The 26,749-nt window shown below is 39.6% G+C and overlaps 1 protein-coding gene across 8 annotated transcripts in view; it reads left to right on the top strand.

Annotated features, from left to right (window-relative positions):
* Window positions 1-26,236, top strand: part of PALLD (palladin, cytoskeletal associated protein) — a 340,183-nt gene extending 313,947 nt beyond the window's left edge. For 7 of the 8 annotated variants that reach the window (XM_090036228.1, XM_090036231.1, XM_090036229.1 and 4 more), the window contains 7 exons: window positions 2,325-2,474; window positions 11,035-11,129; window positions 18,658-18,790; window positions 20,774-20,981; window positions 21,845-22,010; window positions 22,732-22,865; window positions 24,012-26,236. In XM_090036228.1, coding sequence (XP_089892354.1) covers window positions 2,325-2,474; window positions 11,035-11,129; window positions 18,658-18,790; window positions 20,774-20,981; window positions 21,845-22,010; window positions 22,732-22,865; window positions 24,012-24,184 — 1,059 coding nt within the window. In that variant the 3' untranslated portion in view covers window positions 24,185-26,236. Of the gene's footprint in view, window positions 1-2,324; window positions 2,475-11,034; window positions 11,130-18,657; window positions 18,791-20,773; window positions 20,982-21,844; window positions 22,011-22,731; window positions 22,866-22,979; window positions 23,031-24,011 lie in introns of all 8 variants that reach the window. The other variant, XM_090036232.1, reaches the window with a different exon arrangement.
* Window positions 26,237-26,749: the final 513 nt, after the last annotated feature.

Below are 26,749 nucleotides of genomic sequence, written 5' to 3'. Positions count from 1 at the left end.
GTTTTTTTGTTCTGGTTTTATCTGTTTTTTTTATTCAGGTGAGGCAGCAGAAGGGACCCCTACTTGCCAGAGAAGTTAACCATTCTGGGAAACTTTCTATAGTTAGCATATAACTATTTAAAATTCTATACATTGAGTTGAAATTGTGGTATTTTCTTTCACATTCTGTAGTTTTTAAAATATTTTTGTGAAAGCCTATGCCATTTTAATAATGCCTGTTATTAACTACATATTACTAATTGCTAATCTGTATCCCTTTAATATGATTCAACATGGTCTTCAACAAGTAAAATTTAAAGGAGTCATTTTACATCTTGAACTGGTGAATGTAAGTGTGTAAGTACAGTGGCTCTTTCTGGTTATTTGGTCCTATTGCATAGTGGACATCTAGGAAAACATATTATCCAACATATTATTAATTATCCTATAATTATTGTTTCATGTTTTTGTTTTCTAGAATAAAAAATGAATCTATTAAAAATTCTTAACTTCTTCAGATCTAAGTAAATTAAAAACCTCATTTGATCTGGAACTTTTCTTTATGGATAAATTTGTTGTTGGTTTCTTTGACTGTTCAGTTCTCACTTGCATTTGGAAAGTTAATACAATTCTTATATTAAATTTCTTCTGTAAATGTTGTCTTCTGGCCTTTCTCTTAGAAAGGCTGCAATATTGCAGCATTTCTTTGGTTACAAGATTCAGCATTCTTTTTAGCAGTGAAACAAAAATGGTTTTATTTTAATATGTACCAACAAGGTTTTCAACAGTTGAGATTTGTTAGATTCATAGATGCTAGGGTCAGAAGGGACCTCAAGGTATCATCGAATCCGACCACCTGCCCAGGGCAAGGAAAAGTGCTGGGGCCATGTGAACCCCAGCCAGGGGCTTGTCCAGTCTCCTCTTGAAGACCCCCAAGCTAGGGGAGAGTACCACCTCCCTTGGAAGCCCATTCCAGATTCTGGCAACCCTAACCCTGAAGAAGTTCTTTCTGATGTCCAGCCTAAATCTACTGTCTATCAGCTTGTGGCCATTTTACCTGGTTATTCCAAGGGGTGCTCTGGTAAACAGAGCATCTCCTATTCCCTGTCCTCTCCCCCCACCCTCCTCGTGAATTTGCCACAAGATTCCCCTTCAGTATTCTTTTGCGGAGGCTGAAAAGGTCCAGGTCCCTCAGCCTTTCCTTGTAGGGCCTTCCCTGCAGGCCTCTAACCATACTAGTGGCCCTCCTTTGGACCCTCTTAAGGTTGTCCACATCCCTCTTGAATTGCGGTGCCCAGAATTGAATGCAGTACTCCAGCTGTGGCCTGACCAGTGCCACACAGAGGGGAAGCATCACCTCCCTGGACCTGTTCATGACACATCTACTAATACATGACAAAGTGCAGTTAGCTCTGCTAATTATTTCATCACACTGATGGCTCATGTTCATCTTCGAGTTGACAGTAAGTCTGAGATCTCTTTCTACCACTGTGCTGCTGAGAAGGTCATCCTCCAGCCTATAGGTGTGCTGGTGATTCCCTCTCCCTAGGTGCAGCATATTGTACTTGTCCTTGTCCAACTACATCCTATTGTTCTCTGCCCACTTCTCGAACCTGTCCAGGTCGGCTTGGATTCAGTTTCTTCCTATCAATGTGGTTACTTCACCCCATAGTTTGGTGACATCTGTGAACTTGAACAGAGTGCTTTCCATGCCTTCATCCAGGTCGCTGATGAAGACGTTGAACAGCATCAGCCCAAGGACCGAGCCTTGGGGGACCCCACTGCCCATATCTGTCCAGGTTGATACTGACCTGTCCACAACCACTCTCTGGATACGACCTTTAAGCCAATTTGCCACCCACATGACTGTGTAATTGTCTATGGCACAGCCATTTAATTTGTTTATGAGAATAGGATGGGATACCGTGTCAAACGCCTTCTTAAAGTCAAAATAGATGACATCTACCTCGATTCCTGCATCTAAGCATTTAGTCACCTGGTCATAAAAAGAAACAAGGTTAGTCAGGCAAGATCTACCTGCTATGAACCCATGCTGGTTGCCCTTCAGCATTATATTACCCGCTAGACTCCTACAAATGTGATCCTTTATAATTTTTTCAAGGGTTTTCCCAAGGATAGAGGTGAGACTAATTGGTATATAGTTACCCAGATCCTCCTTCCTCCCCTTCTTGAAAATAGCGACCAAATTGGCCCTTTTCCAGTCCTTTGGGACCTCACCTGAGCACCACAAGTGCTCAAACAGTCATGCTAGTGGCTCTGTTACTTGAGAAATTCTGACTATAACCACTCATCTTTTATCACCTGCACTTTGTTTTCTGCTACAGATTTACTGGTTCAAAGATGGGAAGCAAATCTCTAAGAGAAGTGATCATTACAGAATTGAAAGAGAACCTGATGGGACCTGCTCTCTCCACACTGTCGCCTCCACCCTGGATGATGATGGGAATTACACTGTCATGGCTGCCAACCCACAGGTAAATGGTTTCAGATGATGATGGGAATTACACTGTCATGGCTGCCAACCCACAGGTAAATGGTTTCAGCTGTAAAACAAGCTTGCCGTTGCACATACATTTTTAAAAGCCAGCTCATCTGTCAGTTATGCAATATAATTAAAGATGAACTCATCTTAAAGGATGAAAAACTGAAACTACAGTAGGATGGGACCACTCTATCTCCAAACTTAGGAAAAAATGCTGTTAAATGGATACAGTATCTGTGTGCATTTTTCATTTGTCATTTCTTTGCTTTTAGCTGGCACCATCTCCATGTGTTCACTAAGGGTACATTGTGTTGATATTGTACAGGGCAAGATAGGCCTGGTTCCCAACATAAGTAACCCAGTACATCTGAGCTCTTGATGATACTTCCGCTGATACCACTTCTTGACACAAGTAGTCTGACTGATAGTAATGGGACTATGAGAGCCTGCAGTACTGTTCAACATGAGTAACAGTTTTTTAATCAGGGCTAAAAATAACATTAAAGCCAAAACATCATTTCATAAAAACAAACCATTATATTGCAGGTCAATAACTGGGAAGCGTGATTTGTAGAAAAAAATCTTGTAGTATTCATTATGTTTTTCTGAAATAGATAACGTATTATTGGCTTGTAGTAAGGTTTATTCTTTATGTATGCAGTAGCTAATAGGCAGGAGGTATGGCATATAATAGAAACCTATTGCAGTAATATAGTGGACATTCTGCTTACAGAGTAACAAACTATGCACACTGGAAGTCAATCCACTTTTCCTACTGAAAACTAAAGAAAATGCTGCTTGTATAATTCTGTTCATGATAACCCATGAAGAAATAACTTAGTGAAATAATGGATTATTATGTTCTGTAGCACAAAAACCTTGCCAAGACCAGAATCACAAATAGGCTTGCACTACAAAATAACAAATTCTATCATTAAGACATAACTTAATCCAAACAGGAGTGTTGTGCTCTGTTATGCACGTTGCTAGGCTACTTAGCATAACTCTTCCATTTTTGCATTGCTCTTTAGCTGTCATACCTCCTCATGTTGCAATATATATACAAATGGTAGTTCTAAACTCGATCTTGGTACTTCAAATCATATTGGATAAAACTAGAGAATATAAATGTTATTTTCACCTTTTATAAATAGCACATTATCCAAATAATTCAAGGCCTTGAATAATCTTTGTAAGCAGGAAACATCTTTCATAGAATAAGCATTGTACTATAACTACCATATTTACCCATTTATAAAATGGATTTTTTTCCCCAGTCAGCATGGAGGGGGAAAGTTTCTTATCTTATATTTGCATACAGGAAAACCTCCTCATTAATACACTGTCTATCATTAAACTGCTGCCAAAAGTCGTATGTGCTCAGTAATGGAAACCAACTATCAAGTTGATTGAATGGAGCCTACACTGAGAATGCCTATAAAATACATGGCCCATATTAGGAAAACATACTGTTGAGAACCTACCACAAGGTTAAGTTAGTGAAGCCCACCTGAATAAGCTGTGGTGCCCATTGCACTCAGTTCCCCTCAGCACCCACTCTTCATGGTTAACCACTACATCAAATATATTTTCACTTCCTCTTTCACTGTCACAGTTGAGCAGTGCCATTCTTTCCCATTTCCAATGAACCCTGTTTCTTCATGAGCCTTAACTATCTGGCAGAAAACATCAAATGTCTATGTAGATGAGAAGCAATGTCACCCCTTCTCTCTGCCCATCACATGTGATTGGTGTGGCCTTGCCCTCCATAAGAGGGCAGGACCAGACAGTCCCATGCCTCATCTGCATATTTATTTTTGGAGGGTCCCAAGGCTCATGACAAGAACACCCATTGCCAGTCACAAGTAGGGGGTTAATTAGCACATTGATCCTTTTTGGGGGGTATGTGGAGTACACACACATACTGAGCAGTGCTGGGCCTTTGGGTCACCATTCCTTAAAACAATGTTGACTATGCTGGGGCCCAGCCCAGTGAACTGTGTGATAAATCATAAGCCTTTTGGCTTTGCACTAATATCATGAACAGTTTGTACTGTGTATAAGTAGGTACAAATGTGCTGGTTAAAAGTGTGTTTATGGAGTATCTCTGCTGAAATTTTCCAAAGTTTATTTCTCCAAAAAAAAGGTAACATGGATCCATTCTGAATGAGCTAAGCTTGTAGGTGCCAACAGTAATTTGCACCAGGACCTCCTCCCAGCCAGTTTTCCCTGCTGTAGCAGTGGGAAGAGAATGAATTCAAGACAAACCTCTGATAATTAGCTTCTGTACCTGGAAAATTATAATAAATCCATCATTTTTCCATATATAGAATCTAATTTTGGGGAGATAGTCTCTTAAATTCAGGGTTGTCTTCAATTTGAATGAATATGGAACTGTTTCAATAATAAATAGTACCAATCCATAAGATGTTTTTTTTGGAATAGAAAAGTAACACCCTATTGCCATGTAAGTTGGTCTTGATATGTCTTGGCTTTAGTGTTGGGGACTTGATCTAAAACCCATTGAACTAAATTGAAAAATTCCCATTGACTGAGGCTCACATGGCTTTTGTTTGTTTGTTTGTAATCAGTCCTTAGATTAGATTTACAAACTGATATAATACTGACTTTTTTAACATCTATTTTGCTAAGTATTAGCAAGAGACCATTTGATAACAGAGAAATTATCTGTTCTATCCCCATGGCAATCAAATTGCATTTACTAGTGCTAATTTTTTAATAAAGTGAATAGTTTCTGCTTTATTACCTCTTCTGGGAGTTGAGAAAATGGCTATATGAACTGATGAGAAAATGCTATGCTTGTACTTTCTTTCTTTTGGACAAGAACCAGAAGCATCCTCCTCTGGATCTCCTGGATGCAAACTTGGAAATATATTTTATTACACAACATAGAAAAGCATTTGAACAGTTCACCCTGCCCTTTATATTCCTCTCTTCTAGTATAATTCCCAAGTAAACATAATGATTAGCTTATTTCTACTATGCATTTAACAGCACAGCAGAGGCAAAGAACAGCGGTGAACTAATGTGCTAGCCCTTTCACACCAAAAAGCTGGATTCCAATCCTGTTAAGTCATCAATGGAAATGAGTTTGGCTTGTTCTCCTAAATGATAATGGAAGTCTGTCCATAGCTTGAAGCTACCACAAACTTAGGCAAAATTGACATCTTCTCCATAGGAAAAGAATATTACCCAAGGTAATAACAACTGATGCTTTAAAATGAGAATCTTAAGTCAGAATTCTCATTTCTGGTATATGGGCAAAATTGTACTCGTACAGGTAAAACAATGTTGCCAATGCTTTTAGCAGCTTCTTTCATGAGCATCAAATTCATTGAAAAATAAAAGCAATGAAGCAAATCCCCAGCTGAAATAAATGGATTTTGTTCACTGAAGTAAAGGAGCTTTACTAGTTTTTACCAGCTCAGGATGTGAACCAATACTGCGAAATTTACACATGGAAAGGGACTTTGCAGCTGGTCTTTGGAGGGAAGAAAGGAAGTATTCAGTCTTTACACATTTATAGACAGTAGTTACTGTTGTGTCAGCACTCATAATATAAAACCTAGGTATTTGGATTGTATAGAAATTTGGGTTTACAGTAAAACCTAGCATATAACATCTTAACCCAGAAGCAGCCTTTGGTGAACTTTTCAATAATTTGATGGTGCATATTTTAACCTTTTCAATTCTGCTTTACAAACATTGGTGACTAACCTCCTACTAATACCAGCAAGTCTGAGTATACACAGGTATGTATCCTTATCTTCTCCCTTATAGTTTTTTGCTCTCCTCCTTTTATTTTTTCTCTCTCTTTCATGTCCTTGTAATGCCCTCTGCCCAGGCCACCTTCTACTGCTCCCTGTCAGTTCTTATTCCAGCTTGATCTTTCTTCACAAGATCATGCCTTACTCTTTCTTCCTCTCCTAGTTCCATCAGTTGTCCAGTTTCTTTTTCTTACTACTGGTGCCTTCCATTCTAGATTCTTTCTAGTCCTTCACATTGCCCTTTCTGGATGCATTCTTGCATCTAAAGTCCAGTAAACTTAGTTTGAAACAAGTTAATGCATCACCTTCCAGCTAACGGTTAATGTATAAAGGTGCCTAAAATAGGGGTTTACAGGTTCCAGATGTTCTTAATGATCTATAACTCAAAAGGCTTTCACATAAGAAATAGTGTGCAGGCCATGGGCAGTAACTTATTTTAAGTATTTGTCTCATGACCTAAATGGGTCAGGGGATTGGTAACAGGATACAGAGACTTTCACCTCTACGTCTCCAATTATGATTATTGCCAAAATGTGCAGTAACTAGAAGTTCATTACCCTTTGAAAGTTATTTGTGACCTGTATGAAATTTTGTTGGTGAACTCAGGCCAGTTCCTAACGAATGGTTGCCCACATTACATCATATCTAGTAACTCTGATGCATATATTAGAAGAGACATGACGGTGAATACCAAAGTTTAGGACTGAGGTATACTACATGATGGCACTACTGCTGCTCACATGGTAGTTTTTAAATAGATAAAAACATCGGTCTCTAGGGTTGTTCATCCTACATTAACATGTGTATCATATTCAACTTAGCTTCCTACATTAGGATCATCCAAAGTAGCATGGATGTTTCACAATTACCTAATGTATAACACATTTCAAAATTATTTCCATCAGTTTTATGTATAAAACTTTAAAAAGAACACTTCAAATTGCAGTATAAACTCCTTGCCCTCTACAGATACATATTTCTGTTCTCATCTAAGTAAAGGCTTGTTGAAGGAAATAGTTATTTTCACCAGAAATATGTTTCCTTCATTTTTTAAAAAAATATTTAGTTAAATTGAACAAACATTTTCAATTTGTTTTGATTTGAATCTACTGCTTGTCTGATTTGTTTCAGTTCTGCTTTTCTCCTTTTTTGCCATTTTCCCATTTGAAAATAGTGAGGAAAAAAGAGGAATGGAAGGGAGAGGAACTGAACTGTTAATGGAATTGAAAACTCTTGACTTGTTTTGTTTGAAAGAATCTATAGGAAAAAATAGTTCGGCAAAAATGTTCCATTTTGTTCATGGAAAATACCAGGTTTTTAGGCACACTTAGGTTAGACCCAAAAGTGTAAATATTTCAGAATTAAAACAGGGAAGATGACTTTAAGAAATAGTATATCCTTCATTGTGCAAGAAAACAGCTGATTTCAATACAATTTAATAGCACCAACAATGTTCTGTATTTCTACCGGGGCAGAAACCAGATCCTATTCATAAACATAGCCAAATTTTTGGAGATACAAAGCTTAAAAGGGTCATTATGATAATCTACATAATTTTGATTCACTGAGGAGAGGTTTGTAATCTAGCAATCTCTGATCCATACTTCGTGGTTCAGATCCATCTAAGCAATTTACTTCTCCAAAATAGCTTTGTTTTGCTGCTTCACGTTGTATACCTGCTGACTTCTGACTATACCTCTCTACGGCTTTCTTCTGACTATACGTCACTGCAGCTCTAAAGATAGAAACTGCTCCTTGTTTAAATTAAACCAATTTCTATTGAAAGTAGGTTTTGCTGGGTAGTTCAGGCACTTAAGAAAACAAAACAAGCCTTTGAGACTTGGAGTCATAGAGAACCCCCTACTTAGTCTGACCCCCTACTTGAGGCATCCCTAGCCAAACCATCCTACACAAATCCATTGTCTAATCTCTTAGCAAATTACACAGTCAACCCTGACACAGCACAGGTATAATGCCCTAATCTGCCTTAGGTAAAGCATGGGGACCATTACAGCCAACATCCTACTGCTGCAAGAGTTATTGAAATACACTCAATAAATCCCATGAAGAGGACAGTGGCCCCTCACTACAGAGGAAGGCAAAAATCACCACAGTCCATACCAGTCTGACTATAGGGTAACATTTCTTTCGGACACAAATATTGGGATCAGCCTGACCCTGAACAGAGAGGCAAGATGCTTTAGCCAGAATCCTATGGGTTTAACTCCCAGCAGGAGGATTGGCAAATCCCAGGCAAAATCCCTAGCCTTGGCTGCAGTCAATACCCAATGCCTCTGCAGAAGGCTTATAAAAAAAAAAACCCTGACATGTAGCAGGGCAGGGAAATCCCCTCCTAGCCCCATGTGGCAACCAGCAAAGACCAGAAGTGTGAGAAATATCTATAGTAGAAACTAGCCATAGCTACACATAGACCATCCCTAATCGGTGGCTGTCCAATCTCTTTTTGAACACCTCCAGTGATGAGGAGTCTCTTGACAATTTCCCTTAGCAGTCTATTCTGCTGCCTCACTGTTCTAACAGTGAAGAAGTTTTTTTCCTGATATCCAGTCTAAACCTGCTTCACTATAACTTCAAGCCAATTGTCTACATCCTCCCTGTCTCCTCTCTGCAGCAAGAGAAAAGGTGTTTTCCCTCTTCTTTATGATAGCCCTTCAAGTATCTGAAGACTGCTGTCATGTCCCCTCTTAAGTGCCTTTTCTGAAAGCTGAACATGCCAATTTGTTTCAGCTTCTCCCCATAAGACTTGTCTTCCAAAACCATTATCATTTTTGCCACGTACATCTGGCCCCTCTCTATCTTTTCTACATCGTTATTCAAATGAGTTAAAAGAGTTTTAGAATTACTGGTATTTTGCAAACAGAGCAAAACAGGACAAATCAGCAGCAAATCTTCCATACTTAGAGCATGAAATTGTAGTCAGAAGAATAGAGTTGGCTTACATTAGTAACATTATACTTAGTATTGTTATTAGTGGGTCTGGCACAAGGCAGAAACATTTTTTCTATGATAATAAGAAATTTAAGCTACAAAACAATAGAAAGTTAGGACTAGAAGGGAACGCAGATCATCTAATCTGTCCTCCTGCAGATGTTTATGACAATTATAGGGCTAGCTGCACCTCTGTCTCTCCCCTTTCTAGTCTTTTAAGTGCAGACTTAGGTGTCAGTTCTTGTATTTTTAGATGTCTTGAGGTTGATTGTCCTTGGTCTTGGGCTACATTATTAACTATGCTTACTCAACAATTTTGATTAGTGTCTGGCACCTGCAGTTCTACCCTTAAGAAATCTGTAACCAGTAGACTATACAGTCAGGAAACATCCTTCCTAAAACCCAAATATTATTTATTTTGATGGTAGGAACTAAGTGCAAGGGAAAATAGTTTACATGTATTTGAGGATTTTATCTCTATCTTGCTCTAAGACTTACCATTCTCTGTAAATACTGTGGACAGGCCTAACTTCTTCAGACACCACCCTGCCCAGCTGAGTACCATGTGTCAGCACGGTTCCCCAAATAACTACTGCCTCTCCTTCAATAGAAGATTCCTTTTAAACTCTTTTATAGTTCTTTTGTTTTGCAGCTGGACTTCCCTTCTACTGCTCTTAGATCAGACCTTCCTGAGACGCACAGCCTTTGGGATGCTGTGCTCCTGCACCAGGGGTGCAGCTGTGCTCTGTCTGTGCTTTAATAATGAAACGAGCTTGTTTTCCAACCACAGAGCTTCAGTGAGCTCTATGCTTTTATGGAGCTGATGTTACTTCCTGAGTTACAGGCAGCACAACTTTTTTATGGAATTTATAGACAAGTGTTTTTATCCTGGTTACTTACAGAGTATCCATAAATTTACAGACAGTTAGCAATATTGGTGGGGTTTAAGCACTGAAGTGGCTGACAATGGTCCTGATGATAGGACCCTGTTGGCTAGATTTGCAACTTCCTCTGATATGAACATTTTTAAGGAGGCAAGTGGCTGTCCTAGCTTGGACACCTAGGTAGCCTGTGATCTATTTCCTGTCCCCATCCCTACCAACATAAGTGAAAAAGGACCCTCAGGTTTATCCAGTAGCCGGTAGTTAGGTAGAACATTCACCTCAGGTGTGGGAGACCTGTTTTTAAGTTGCCCCTGCTCCAAGTCAGGTGGAATAACTGAGGTGCAGTATCTTCATGCCAGTGGCTTTACAAAAAGACATCCAAAAGAAATTAAGGGCCTATAGAGGTAGGGGGCAGCTGGGAAAAGTTTTGAGGACTTCAGGTATCCCCGAAATATTGGACTTGGATATCTACAGAGACAGATACACATGTAAGTGAGGTGCTAACCCAACAGTCCTAACTATTCCATTCTATGGGCAAATTGTTTGTTGTTCCAGCTGTGCTCCAATCTTACCTTTTGAAAGAATAAACATTGAATACATAAGAATGAATAAGACCTTGTAATGTTTTCATAGAGACTTGGTTGTAACCAAAGTTGTTTCACTATGTTTAGAATTGGATTGGAAACTTAAAATATAAGGAAAACATTGTTGGCAGGCTATACCTTGACTAATGTTATTGGGAATTGACTTTTTGTGGAAGAAAAGATTGCATGAGATGGAGAATGAAAAAGACTGGCAAGAGCAAGGGAATTTCAAGCTCTGGACATTGAATTAGATGTTTGTTTAGTGTTTTGGAAAAATCTGTTCCATTAGAATTGTTTATTTTAAATCATATAATATCTTTATTATTGTCTCCCAATGTTTGTAACAGGGCAGAATAAGCTGTACTGGAAGGCTGATGGTTCAAGCTGTCAATCAAAGAGGCCGCAGTCCTCGGACACCTCCTGGCCAGCCTCATGTCAGAAGGTACCTTATAAGTGTATTACTTCAGCTGCTGTACATATTTGGTATAAGGGTGCTGGCAAGGTTAAAAAGATTGGGAGGAAAGCATAAGTACTAACGCAAAAAGAAATCCCATCTTCTCGTGTGTCAGAAACTCCCTATGATCATTGGACCATCAGATGAACAAAAGACAAACTACTCAACTGCACTGTCTTTGGCCATGAATGAGCCTTACCTTTGTGTAGAGAAATACACCCTTTTCCCAGCACAAAAAGTGAGGTTGTGGCAGAAAAAGAAATATTGATTCTGCTACAATCTGTTAGCTGTTTTCAGCAGCAACTTTGCCAGAGAGCAATGTTTTGTAGCACCATGTGTAACATCTGTTCAGTCTCACACAGAGCAGTGTGGATCCCAAGCTTCCTTAGCATCCTACAGTTCTCATCTCTCCTTTCCCCCTGCCAGAGAGAGGAAGGGAGACAGAGAGAATGGCTGGGTCCCTGATAGCCATCCCAATTATGAGCAGTCACAGAGCCCTGCGTGGACCCTGGTGTCATGGCTCCTTAAACTACTCTCTGAGCCCAATAATCCAGCCAGTTTTCTATCTACTTTATAGTCCATTCATCCAACCCATACTTTGTAGTTTGCTTGCAAGAATGTTGTGGGAGACTATATCAAAAGTCTTGCTAAAGTGAAGGTCTGTCATGTCCATTGGTCTCTCTGCATCCACAGAGCCAGTCATCTTATTATAGAAGGCAATCAGGTTGGTCAGGCCTGACTTGCCTTTGGTGAATGTTGAGTGTTCCTGGTTACCTTCTTCACGTGCAAGTGTTTAAAAATGGATTCCTTGAGGACCTGCTCCATGATTTTTCCAGGAACTGAAGTGAGGCTGCCCAGTCTGTAGTTTCCTGGATCTTTCTTTTCTTAAAGATGGGCACTATATTTGCCCTTTTCCAATCATCTGGGATCTCTCCTGACTGCCATGAGTTTTCATAGAACATGACCAGCAGCTCTGCAATCACATCAGCCAACTTCCTCAGCACCTCAGGTGTGTCACCTCCAGCTCCATGGACTTGTACATGTCCACCTTTCCTAAGTAGTCCCTAACCTGTTCTTTCACCACTGCTGGCTGCTCATTTCCTCCCCTAACCGTGCTGCCAGGTGCAGTAGTCTGGGAGCTGACCTCACCTATGGAGTCTGAGATAAAAGGCATGGAGTAGTTCGGCCTCTTCCACATTCTCAGTCTTTTCCGCACTTCCACATTCTCTTGTTTCATCTTGTTTTACTTTCCACTACAAGGCCTTTGTAGACCTGATGCTTACTACTGATGCTTCCTTAAAGCACCAACCTAATTGGGATTCAAATCTGAATGGGACTTGTAGGTGCTACTACAAATAAGTAGAAAGACAAAAATGTCATAGAGATGGCTCCAGACCACAAGGTTTGTATCCAGGTCTGAAGTGTTTGAAAGTTTGGAGATGCTGATTGTTTTAATTTAGGCAATCATGGAGGGAGGAACCAGAAATAAAGTATAACGTCGAGCTCTGCATTTTTCTGAAGTTTGTAAGTATTCAGATGTGGGGTTTTATTTTATTCTTTCCCTTTCTAGTTATTAGAATAACTAGTTATTAGACACAGCCAAGACATACATAGCACAGCTCCTACATATTCAACCAACAAAAAGGCAGTGTGGTTGGGTTAACCAAATAGAGCTTCTGTCTGTGGATCAAAAACGTTCAGTTCATATTTCTGCTCTTTTGATGTGTATATGTTCTGCTTATTGATTACATGCATTGTAGGATCTGGGCAGCAGCTGGCAACTGCAACACATATAATGACAGATCTAATAATGACTACAGTTGGGTGAAATAAATGGATTCAGATGTTCCCAAGAGCAGTCAGTAACCCAAGTACATAAAATAAAATTCCTGCAAGGAAGAATTAGGTGCTTTTTTATGAATCTCACCAGCTACTGAGTTGGTCAAACAGAATCATACAAGTGTTAAAAAACACCAGCCTTATTTAGGGCTACACAAATCATTTCCATAATATTCCAGGTTATGGAACAATGGCAGGAGCCAAACTTGCCTAAATGTAAACCCTTCATGCAGCAGTCTGTTGCACCATTGCTATGGTACAGCCACTGAGCATATTTTGTGAAGTGGAGGAACTGTACCTTGCACATTCACTAATTCTTCTGGAAGTCAGCATTCAATACCCCTCCATTTTTATGGGACTGGCAGTTTTGCAACTATAAATCTCTTGTTGATTTGTGACAGGAAGAGCTGCCTTTGGGAATCCTGATGTAGTTCTGCAAAGTTACTAGTTGTTAAACAAGACAATTTAAGAGCCTTTATGGGAGGGAATTTAAAAAGTTTGAAGGAGAGAAGGAAGAAGGGAAAACAAAGATAAGAGGGAAATAAAATAGAAAAAAAGATTCAACAAAAAATAACTAGACAACTGATAGTTCTGCATCTCCCTGCAAAGTAGAGGGTGGGCGTTCTGTAGTTTGCTAAGGTACACAGTGGTCTATCTAGCTCTGCTGCTCATGAGAATTCGCTTTTTGAGCCTGTTCAAATTGAACTGAAAGTTGTGCTAACAGCTGACACCTTATCTATTTTCTAGCTGCTGTCAGCACCCTAGTAATCACATAAAGTACTGAATGTGCACATGATAGGGTAATAGTACAATGTAGAGGAGACTTACAATGACATTAGCATTTTAATTGAAATGAGTACTTTACCTAGTACTCTTCTTCCCTTTATAATCACTTGTTTTGAAGGCCTGACCCCGGTAGCATAGCTATGAGTGGGCCAGCAGGGCATGAGCCCAGGCCCTGCCTAACAGGTGGTGCCAGAATGAAGGCAAGGGGGATGACTACCCCCTCCCTCCTGGCCCTGCACTCTTTACCTTCCCTGCCACTGTTCCAGCAGCCAGGGCAGAGGAGCAGCCATTGGGTTAGATGGACAGAAACCTCACATCCAGGGAAAGCTGCTGTTGTGGAGGGGGTGGGGTGCCAGTGTGCCCAGCATAACCCCTTTTTATCCTTTTTCACTACTGAGTTTTGACTTTTAAAGCACCGCTCTGCATACATTCCTGTGGTATTAATCCCTGCAGGAGCAGGTTACCCTGGGTGTGCAGAGTCTTGGCAGTTATGCCTCCACCTCCCCTCTGCTGTGGTTGCCCATTAAAAGCTCAATCCTGCTGAGAGCTAGGCAAATCCTATAAGTGTCTGTACATCCACATCTCCCACTGAACTTGATGAGATCTCAGAACATGCAACACCCTCTTAAGAGACAGGCTCCTTATCACCTCACTAACATGCAGCTCTTCCTGCTCACTGGGAGTTTGCTTTATGAATTTTGCTAAATTATGGTATTTCTTTCCCACTAAGGCATTTTCTCATGTACTTAGGTTGGGCAAAGTTGGGGGGTAGGGGGAGACTTGCTCAAGGCAACAGAAACACCAGCGCAATTCATACTTTATTAGCCTAGTGCACTTCATACTCTGTTTCATTGTTATTATACATTTTAACGTATTTTAAATTTCTCTTATTGTGATCTTGGCAAAGAAACAGTTTTTCATTTTGTTATCTTTACAAGTCTACTCCAGCTTAATGTAAAGCATGCCTGGCTTTCAGTTTTAATATTTTTTTTTACGCTTTTAAGAGACTGTTAGCTTGTTCTGCCATTTCTTTCTTAAAATGAAAGTGGGGAAGAGCACCTTAGAGACTAATTCCTTCAGAAAGACATGATTTATTTGTAAGCAACAGCCTACTTTGTCAGATGCTATGAGTGAATCTGCTTTCTGCCTGACTTCAGACTAACATGACTAAGTATATCTTTCTCTTTAAAACAATTTCCTAAAATTCATACTTCATAGTTACTTCATATCTACTTCATAGAAAACAGTTGGGCTAGAGCAGGGGTCAGCAACATTTTTGGGCCACGTGCCAAAAACACCCGCAGCTTCAAATTGTAAGATGTTAGTGTGCTGGGGCAGATGGCAAGGGAGCCACAAGGGGCCTGATCCTTGTTGTTGCCACGTAGCCTCAGCCCCTTCCCCACCATCCACCCAGAGCACACCTGCCAAGCAAAATGCCTTCGAGTGCCACACTCTGGCACCTGGTTGCCTACCCCTGCGCTAGAGTTTCAGAGACACTTTGCACAGCTGCATCTCACACCTGGGCTAAGTACAGGCAGTCAAAAATCCCAAGGCATCTGCGCTGCAGAGATTAAACTGAAAAACAACTGGACGCATTCACTTTTGATTCAGGAAGTGCAGCCACATGCCTGCATTGGCTCAGGCCAGAAGCTGGGGGGTGCTACAGCACAGCTCTCTGGCATGTAGCCAGCATGGGCCGTATGTTTGCTTCCTCTTCCTGCTGCCCCTGAGGTCTCTGGAATTTGCAGTCCAGAAATCGCAGAAGCAGGATTCTGCAGGGTTGCTCATCACTTCCTCTTCATGATTCCAAGTGCCTCTGGCATTTCTAGTCCAGTTGCAGCCAGCAGTAAGTTTTGGTATTGCAGGGCAGCTCTGTACTTAGGGGAAGGGACGTTTAACCCCCTGCCCCAGCCCCAGATCCCAGCCAGGGTTTGTCGGGGAGTGGGTCTTTCCCTGCCTTCCCCCCTACCCCACACACAACCCTTGTCTCTGGAGCAGACAGCCCAGCCCAGCCCAGGGCTGGAATGCATGCTGGAGGACTGAGAGTTGACTTGAACCAGGAAGGAGTCTGGGACAGAAGTTTGACCTAAATCAGTCAAGTCTGATGCTACATTCAGCCAGGTTATCTTAAATCAGCTTCAGCCATTTGAAACTGGTTTACGTGCATTGAATTTCTGTTCTGTTACAGGTTTAAACCAGTTTCTGCTCACTTAAATCAGTTTATGTGTAACTTCTGTCCCTAACCCTAGGTATCAGTGGAATCCTCAGCTTTGATTTAGAAAACCCATGTTGCCCAAGCAATGCCTGGGTGGAACTGGACCCATATATACATGCAGCAAGGCTGCTCTGACATGCTGTAATTACAGCATGTTGGAACAGACTCAATTAGTTGAGTCTGCTGGGGCATGGCAATTACCAGACTCCAGCATCATGTGTATCAGTGATGTGTATCAGTTTCACCACACTGAAAAATAGTGGTGGGGGAGCTTTACCTAAAGCTTGTTTAGTGAGCTTTAGTTAAAGCACCCCTGCTGCCATTTTTCAGCACAGAGGTGCTGATACACTAACGTTGGATCACCCTGTTCTAAATCATCGGCTGGAGAGCTTGAACACAGATCTCCCATATCTCAAGTGTCTGACCTGTTTACCAAAAGACACATTCTCATTCTCTCTCCCCTTGCCCCTAACTCGTGCACTCCTTTCATACTGACTGGAAAACTTTTTATGCAGGCAGATCCTAGTTTAATCATGCTGGGAGCATACTGATAGGGTCAAATGGGCAACATAAATGGGGAAATGGCTAGTGTAAGAATCCCACCATAGAGCTTCCAGGGCTTCACCAAACAGCTCATAAGCTGGGGTTACTGTCAGTGTGAAGATGACTTTGCAAATGTCCACTGACAGATTTAAGTTGCTGTGGAACTTGGGCATTTAAAGGCTAGAAGCCAGTTTTGAGAATGTCAGTGGCATCTAAATGGTACATATTGAAACCTAAACAATTGCGTAGGCCTAGGCCTTGTGTCTTCATTATGGTATCCATCTCTATACGGATAAAGGACATCTTTTCCACAAGGTTCATTTTTTCTGTGATCCAGTAATTATTAAGCTGTGATAATCCAGCAACCTGTATTACAACCAACAGTGAATTAGCACACGCTGGCATCTGCAGTATTAGGATTCAGCATCATCTAGCAAAGGCAAATAATCAAAGAGAAACATGCCATGTTCATTCAGTGCTGTTGTAAGAGTATAACTTTACCTATACCACTGGAAGCACATAAAAAAATTGCCCCATGTATCTAGGACAATGGTTCTCAACCTTTTTAGATTCTGCTGTGGCACCCCATTTCAAACAGTACGTTATTTATTACAATGCTTACCTCTTTGCAGAGGGGCCAGGCCGGGATAAACCTGAACCTACATCTTTCGGGCTTAGCTCCTCACACCTCGTGGCACCCTTCAAAGGTGCCCTGGCACCCTGGATGAGAATCACTGATCTAGGACTGTTAATTTGTATCTGTTACCATGAGGATGTCATATTCCAGTGTAGGCATTACTTTTTTAAATAGTGACCACACTGCCCATACTAACCTTTACAATGTTTCTAATTTTAATTTGGATTTATTCTTTTACAATGCAGAAAATGCCACATTCTCCATTTGTTTCCTCTCAGGAAAAAGTAGAGACTGGCCAAAGCACAAAGAAATGCATATAGTCAAATATGAATGTTGGTTGAAATGGTGGCTGTCCCATCGCTCTCTCTCACAGAAAAAGCCAGGCAAATGTTGTGGGCTGAATCTGTCTTCAGTTACAGCTGCGCAACCCTGCATTGCAACAGTGTTACTGTGGGCAGAGCTTGGCCTTAGAATTGAATTCACTGGCATTCTTTAGGGTTAAGTGAAATAAGATTTGAGGGCCAATTTCTGTTCTCAATTACGTATTTTTTTAATTTGCTGGATAAACTAAGAATTTACAGAGATGGCAAAAAGAACATTTTTATTGCTAAATAAATTATATACACCATGGAAAAAATGTCAGTTTGAATTGAAAAGGAACCAGAAACAAGTTTTCAATAAATTAAATTAATGGGCAAGAACTGCTGATGATGTTTGGGGTGGAGGGAATTGCAGAATAGTCATATTTTTGCATTTTATTTTCCATGAGTGTGTTTTTTTTAAACAAGAGCTCTGGGTCTTTTGTTTCTGTTGCCTCTGTGCTAAGTTCTCATTCTTGGGACACCACAATTGAGTGGGTTTGGGAATGATGATAAATATCACAAACTGAAAACAGAAAGAGTGAAAAGTAAACTTCAAGATCAGATTAACTAAATTTAAACCATAATCATCCTCTATTCATATATAATCTTTAGTAGCAAAGAACAAGTGAAAAAAGAAACTCTTTTGTGGAAACTGTATGCCCTCAACTGAGGTGGTAGCCAATTTTTAGTTGGTGGTGTTTTCTTTGAAAGTAAACACATTTATTGCTGTTACTGTTATTTTACTGTTATTTTCTGGCATGATCAAGTAATAAAAAGGTGATCAGCTATATAAAAATCTCTACCATTGATTAAGCTACAGGATAAAAGTAAACTAAAAACACTATAATATATAAACAAATTGCCCTTATAGGTAAGCGACTCATGCCAAATGAGATCACTTTCTACATCACATATTTGCCACAATCTAGATTAAAGTAACATAAATGCAAAATGTCCTATTTAATCGATGCTGTGCCAAATTATGCTTTGTTATGCTAGCACAAATTTAGAGCCATTGCACTTGGAGGTGGGGAAGCAGGGAAAGGGTCACAGAAATGAATCCAGATTTATGCCAGCTTGAATTTTGGTCTTAAATTCTTTTCAAGCAACTTTATTATATATGTGATTTTTAAGGCCCCGATCTCGATCAAGGGACAGTGGTGATGAAAATGAACCAATTCAGGAACGATTCTTCAGACCTCACTTCCTGCAGGCTCCTGGAGACCTGACTGTTCAAGAAGGAAAACTCTGCAGAATGGACTGCAAGGCAAGTATCAAGTCTGTTTTAATTTGTGTTGAGCAGCAGACTCCTTGGTTCAAGTTTGGTTGGATCTTAGAATATTTACCCATCTCAAACTGCCTCGTGTAAGTGGGATTCTAGATATGTAAAGAATTAAACCCAACAGTGAGACTTGGCCTTTGATACCAATAAGCTTACGACTGATGACCCATTCTTCAGGGGACTAGAAACAAAAAGAAGAATAGCAACATTTCTTTCCTCTTCAATAAAATATTAATTTTCTAGCCCTTTGGAATAATCATGATGGGACTTCCTGTTAAACTCAGTATTTAAAAGTTTGCGTTTGATTTGCCTTAAAGATGAAAGATATTTACAGCCTGTAGCAGCCAGGACTTGGCCTTAGAGTCCACAAAAACCATGACTAAATATTGGTTTATTGCATGAGACCTGTTTAGTTCATGGCTGTTCAACAGCCCTGTGCAACTGAACAAGGGGTTGAGAAGCTCAGTGATGTGGCTCCAAGAAACAATATCTGAGTCAGAGAGAAACTGGTGAACTAGTGAAAGCGTACTATTCAGGAGATATTATCCACCACATGATATACTTTGTATGTCAAATACTTCCCTAAATTACTTACTCTTTTAACTGAAAGTGTCAAACACATGAGAACATCCTACGGTTCCATGCGAGTAGAAAGAGTGCGAGCGTGCCTGTAGAGGTCAACTGCACTATTAAAAATATGGTTCCAAGTTCACTTACTAGAACAGCTAGAAGATGGAACTGCTGCTAGGCGGCACACTTTTTTGGGGGGGGGGGGGGTTTGGTTTTTATTTTGTAATTCATTCTTTCTGTAGTGCTGGTCATCCTGAAGTTTTTAGGCTTTACAAATATTTGGACCGCTGTAATTCAGGATTATTTCCATCATTCTTTCCTTAAGAACATTTCTTATCCAGTTGGACAGATTTATGTGAATGGGCTCATCCTAAGGCAGACTTCATATGAAGGCAGCTGATTTTACCTACCAGTAGTAGTATAAGCACCACAAAATTACCCTTTTAACCTACCCATCTCAACATGGTCTTCCTGCCTACTGTTTTGAAGCAATTTTTGGCCCTCTGATGTAATTTGTTTACAATATTAAGAGTCAGTTCATTTCTACACTGATGCAGATGTCTGTATCAATAAAAGAAAAATATTTTTGCTCCAAAAAATGGCCGCAGATTGTGAATGGGGAAGAATAAGCTTTCTATTTAAGAGAGAATTGATTTTTAAAACTCAGCAGTACAAACTGGACAGGTATGTCCATGTGAAAATAGGTGAGATGAAAAGCAAAATGATTGTTCTCATCTCTAGTCCTTTAAATCTATTTGATCTATCTGAAACGTTACAAAGGTGAGACCAAAATGTTTCCTGGTAGAGGCATTAGTGACTTTGTAGAAGACAATTAAAATTCAGATTTGCCATGTTTACTGTAGAATATAACTGGTTTCTCATAATAGCATAAACCTACTTTCCCAGGAAGTACCTTTCCAATGATGACACATCTCTTTCAACAGTCTGAGGTTGCTTCAAATTATTTGGATACACAGGTACGGTAGGCAGCACTGACGGTAATGAATGATACATAACTGGAATGGAATCGAGTTCATATCTGTTTAGCTGACGTGTTTTGTCTACACGTTTCATTCAGAAACAAAGGCAAACTGTAAAAAGCCAGACAGGTGTCACCCAAACTTTGTTTCACAATGTAATTTTTTTTTTTATTAGACTCAAACTAGGTTTAAACTGATCTATCCAGTTACACCCATGAAGCAGCACTGCAATCAAATGAATTGCATAAGGCATGTCAGTACAATTCTGCATACATCAGGGTGTAGTTTGTCCATTGTACTGTGTGCTATCCCTAAACTCTCCTACACAAACAAATCCCTTCTTTCCTCTTGAAGTAAAAAGCAAGCAATACAAAACAGAAACACACTAAAGCTCCTTCCCATCGTTTTCATATTTAAGGTCAGTGGATTACCAACTCCGGATCTAAGCTGGCAACTCAATGGAAGACCAATTCGTCCTGACAGTTCTCACAAAATGCTGGTGCGTGAGAATGGTGTGCACTCCCTGATCATAGAGCCAGTCACAGCTAGAGATGCTGGAATCTACACATGCATTGCCAGCAACAAAGCTGGTCAGAACACATTCAGCCTGGAGCTCATTGTTGCAGGTAACATCCTTGTGCTAAGACTCTCTATTGGAGGTTGTTCGAGTTGTACGTGAAAATCTGAAATGTAATGTTTCTGAACAACAGCATCTCTTGTGCCTGTGCTTGCACCCTTTCACTCTAGTGAGCCTTAACTGACAATCAGTTCCTTTTCACCACCACGGCTGCCAGACACCTGGATGAGATCAACTCTTAATCATTGGTATTAGGATGAGTTAGTTCTACTTCACTTTTGGTTTAAATTAACCTGTTTCTCAATAATATCAAATAGTTTTAAGATGAAATAGTTAGGTACACACATGGGACAGTAGCATGGAATCAAAGTCCATATGTTACTTTATCTTATGTAGCATATTCAAGGCAATGCTGATTTCTATATGCCAGAATCAAATTTCTCTTGTTAAGGCAATTTGCCTGCACCTGATCCTGTTAGATTAGTAATGTATATGGAAATGAATGGCACATTACACACATCCCAGTGTAAAGTCACTTCATCCTGGTTGAATCCTAAAATAGTAGAAAGAGACCATAAGAACTAAAGGCTCATCCTGTCAGAAGATGGATAGGCCACAGGGTTTAGGAAAGCTTTTATAGGGAATACTAAAGCAATTGCAGTGTGAGTTTTGAGTGTGGCAAATCTAGTTGAACAGAGAAAACATTTCAATTGGCTCTATTCTAAGCTGCCTGTCTGCTACTCAGGTCAGAATCAGGACATAATTTACTTCTGCTGATCCAGCATCAGGTAGTGCTGTACTAACCATCACAGAGGAATGATCTAAAATCTTCTGTTTAGCTGTGTACCTTCCGGGACAACAGTTAAACGATATCAGCACTGTAAACATTACTGACATCTCTGTTTTTTACAGCTAAGGAAGTACACAAGCCACCAGTGTTTATAGAGAAGCTACAGAACACAGGAGTGGCTGAGGGATACCCAGTGCGACTGGAGTGCCGCGTCTATGGAGTGCCACCTCCTCAGATATTTTGGAAGAAAGAGAATGAGTCACTCACCTATAACACTGACAGAGTGAGGTCAGGCCAGTTTAATATTCTGTACAATGAATCTGATTAAAAACCAAAACAAACCACAATTGAAATAGCCTAACACAGTCAAAGAGATATCAAGTTGGAAGAATTCTTAGCATTTACAGCATCTAATAAGAATTATTACTCAGGAACCCTATGAGGTATGTAAGTATCATTGTCTCCATTTGACAGCTGGAGAACAAGAATCACATAGGAAACATGCTTTTTAAGTTCAGAGCCAAGCCAATGACTCAGCCAGGATTAAAACATATTAGTTGCCTCCCAATCCTGCATTCAGACAACTAAGTTTGCCTCCACAGTTTAAGCAAACGAAAGTGTATTGTCTTTTTTTTAAAGAAAAAAAAAAAAAACCACACAAAGGCTACAAACCAAGTATACCATTTAGATTACAAAAGCCCCTACTCAGCAGGTGCCACAGAGGCCCCTGCATTTTCACCACTGAAGCCCACTCAGCACCTAAAGGTCTGCTTCTCCTCTTATCTTTACATATTAATTTTGTTTAAATAGCTGATACTCATTTTTCACTTGGTATGTACATCTCTCTCTCACTTTGGTGGGTATTATGTGCTTATTTAGATGGGAACATCACATTATTTATAAACTTGCTTTTTAAAATTCTACCTGTAAGGTTATGTTCTTAAACAACATTCTTTGTCCTGCCGCCACCATTCTGTATGGTGTTTTAATCACCTCTTTCTCTTTTCAGTATGCACCAGGATAATCATGGCTACATCTGCCTGCTTATTCAGGGAGCTACAAAAGAAGATGCTGGTTGGTATACTGTGTCAGCTAAGAATGAGGCTGGAATAGTGTCCTGCACTGCCAGGCTGGATGTGTATAGTAAGTGATTCCCATTCTCAAAAATGCAATCAAATAAAATCTACCTCTCCCAAAATAGCAGTTCTAATTAACTTGTATACAGAAGGTTTATGTTGGTCTCTCTTTTATTTATAGTTTCTCCACAGTAATAGCGAGCCATATCAAGACAGCAAATACTCTGTTGAAGTACATTTTATCACCTTTCAAATACTTAAAGCAAAATGAGCATGTGCAAGTCTTCTAGTTGCATCTGGCTTATTCACCCCAGCATCCTTAGCAGTAACAGTAAATGGCATGACTGCATTAATTCTTTGGGTTATTACAATGCTGTGCTAGCACTAGTTTTTAACCTTTTGTATGATTTTCTAGATTTGCCTAAAATGCACCCAAAACAAATACCAGTAGGCAAGAAATTCTGGTCTTGTGGCTTGCTGCTTAATTAGCTAATATAGTTAAATACAGCTCCTCTGTTGTGAATTGATCTTAAATCTAAATTAAATAACCAATTAGATTTCTGACCAACACCATAACTGAGTGAAATAGTTATTCATGTTATGATCTGGTGGCAATGCTGTAATTTGTTGCAAGGTGAAAAATCCAAATTAAACTCTACATAGGTTTGTAATTCTCCAGGTTGCACAGGGCAATGGTGATGACCAGCTGACTCCCACTGATATCAATCAGGGACAACCCCAATGACGAAGAATAGAGTTAGATGCGCGAGAGGGGGTTGGGATGTTCAAATCTAGCCTGGTATCTTTATTCAGTGAGGGGAAGGGGGGCGATTGCAGTGATCCACCTGGAAAACAGGAGGCAGCCAAGTCCAACTGTACTTGGCCAGTAAGGAAGTCATGACAACATACAGCCCTAAGAAGAATTCAAGGAGATAGAGGAAGGGGGATGCTTGAGGGAGAGCAGTGATGGCTAAAGGCAGAATAACAAGCTGGATGACAATTTCCAGTCTTAACCTGTGCTATGCTCTTACCACAGCAGCAGTAAAGACAAAATACAGCTGTTAGTAAATAAGCACAAAAACAAGAAAGTAAAAAAAAGGCTTTGAGATAACACTTCTCTGCTTTTCAAGAGCAGATCACTCATTCATCTGAGTGAGGACCTTACATAAGTGCATGAAACCAGCTGAATTTCTTCCTGTTCTTAAATCTGTAGCTCAGTGGCAACAACACCCGCAGACCACCAAGCCAAAGAAGGTACGTCCCTCAGCCAGTCGATATGCAGCACTTTCTGACCAAGGACTAGACATCAGGGCAGCGTTCCAGCCTGAAGCAAACCCAGTTCATCTGACATTACAGTCTGGCTTGGTAGAGAGCGATGACCTGTAAACCTGAGCTGCCATACCCATCTTTTTTCTTTCAACGCAGAAACACTGAAAACCGTTGCCTTGATCAATGATACTTCTACGTCACTTTATGTAAGAGGCAAACACCTTCAAGTACAAGACATAAAGAACCATATATTTCTTATTCCTTATACCAAATTAGGAAAATAAGTAGCTGATTATTAATAGAAATGTACACATTGCACAGGAAAAAAAAAATCACAATCACCATCAACTTCTATCTAGGTTGCTTCAACTCCTGTGAATAACCATTTTCATAAAGCCAAAATACTAAAGCAAACCAGAATTTTTAGAAGTAAGCACACTGTTTGTCACCAAGTGCTTTCATAAGCAAGATATATTTGCTACACGATCATCAATGGTGCAAGGCATTTCATTTGAGGCCATTAGACCGCAAACAGAAAAATAGAATGTATGGTTATCTTTTTGCAATTCTCAAATGGCAATGTATTCTGATAGCTACAGTGAGCAAGTGCAATATTGTAATATTGTAAGAATAAAACAGGAAGGGAGAAGGAAGAGAAATTTAAGCAAATGCCTTATTTCTGCAAACTGATTTCTGTTCTACAGCAAAAAACAACTACGTGCCTAAAATGTTATTAATTAACATTGGCAATTCTATATAGCAAAGTCAACACCTTAATTCTGGATTTTTTTATATCTATTTTTTCTTTTGTGCCACCTAGCAGGAGGCTTATTTACATACTGCAAGGCTAATTTAAGCATAAATAATTTAACCTGTTCATCACGAAGAATAAAAGCTGAGGTGTAATAATGCTCCACTACAGACGATAAATCCCATCACCTAGGTGAGAGGAGAAAGGAAAAATGCCAACAGTTTAGTTTTACTTCATTAGGTTAGCAAACAGGGGCGAAACAGGGCAAAAGACCAGACCTTTCTTATGGGTTCTTGAAAACAGTCTGCAAAATCATAAGAGCATTGCCATTCACATATTTGAAATCCTAAGTTCAACTGAACACAGGAGAGTGTAAGTACTGGACATTTCTGATTGTTTAGAGCTTGTGTAATAAGGCTGAGGATTCTAGAAGTGTATAGCAAGTGGAATATGGGTTGAGTTTGCTATATGGGTTTAAATGACAAGTATACACCATAGTGGATAGATTAGTAGATCTGAGGGAAGCAAAGAATGAAGATGGACAAAAAACCCAACACATTTTGTGCCATAATATTTTTAACAAAGCTTGTGTATGTGGTGGATGGTATTATTTGTTCTCTTTCCTACTGTAGGATAACACAATAACCCTACCAAGCCTAGGGCATGTGTACAGTAGGCAAAAATCTTAGAAGCGCTACTTTCAGAATGTAAAGCAATTCTACACCAAACTGGACTCTACCTAGTCAAAGTATATTAGGCAGTTTTGATTCACAACCAATTAATTTTAATTGAAGGGGTGGGTTGGGGTGTAAGAATTTGATTAGGCCTGATGGGGGATAATGAGGTTTTGATGGTACGAGCGTACTTTGCTATGAAAGGAAAACACTGTATTCCTTATATGAAGCACATATATGGTATCTTTCATTATTTATAATAAAAGTGTTGAAATCTTTTATCTCAGTTCAGTTATTCAAGTCCAGTACTTAGTTTTTTTATTTTTTATTTTGTAATTGTGTACCACACCATATATTTGCATTACTGCTATACATGTATTGCTTTGTACTTCTGTGTAAGTAAAAACCAAGTTTTTAGCGGTTAATAAACTTAAGCACATACGATAGTTCTATTCTATGCAGATTGGTGCCGACTATGGCCATACCTATAGGCATTGCTAATCTAAATTAATGTCATACACAGTCTGTCATATGGAAAAAATCTACCTATAGGAAAACTATGTTGTATCATTTGCCAAATGTTTCGACTGTGACATGCTAATTTACCATTTGTTTAGCTTCACTAGCATTATTTTGCCACCTTTATTTGTATTTATAAAAAATGTACTATTCATATTATTTTGGATTGTTGTGCTGAAATGTGGGTTTAATATCAATAAATATTACACCAATAGAAAATTGTCATTTTCTGAGGTAAGATGTTCACATCTGTTTCTATATGAGGATTCACATAAAAGGTTAGCATTCTGAGCTGTGAATAAGGACAGGTTCTTTAAAGTTTCTAAAGACAGCTAGTTTACAGAATTCTCTCTGGTCCAAGGAACAACACTCAAGAGCCACCATTGTAAAATTGTAGAATTGTATTCAATTGTTTATATTTTGTGATTCATTTGTATGTACTGTTGCACCAACCTAGACACTCTTCAATATCCAGACCTCTGCACTACCTAACAGAGATGAAGTCTGAATGTTTTCATAGAAGCCATCCTATGATTGACTGGTACTTGAATAGGTTGTTTTGATTATTTTTGTTCTTACAAAATAATTCATGACAATATTGAACTCAGGGTTCGTTAAGTTAAATTCTGAACCCTTCCATCCTATGCCATCCATGCAGAGATGCAAGTTACCACTAATCAGAAAAGTACTAATCAAATCACGACTCACTCTATAAAAGAGAATAAGCCAAATTCAGTC

Source organism: Crocodylus siamensis, chromosome 2 (assembly GCF_052110815.1).
Source record: "Crocodylus siamensis isolate JL-2025a chromosome 2, ASM5211081v1, whole genome shotgun sequence".
NCBI lineage: Eukaryota > Metazoa > Chordata > Crocodylia > Crocodylidae > Crocodylus > Crocodylus siamensis.
The sequence above is the reverse complement of the archived record's forward strand: the minus strand, read 5'-3'. Positions and strand labels throughout refer to the sequence as shown.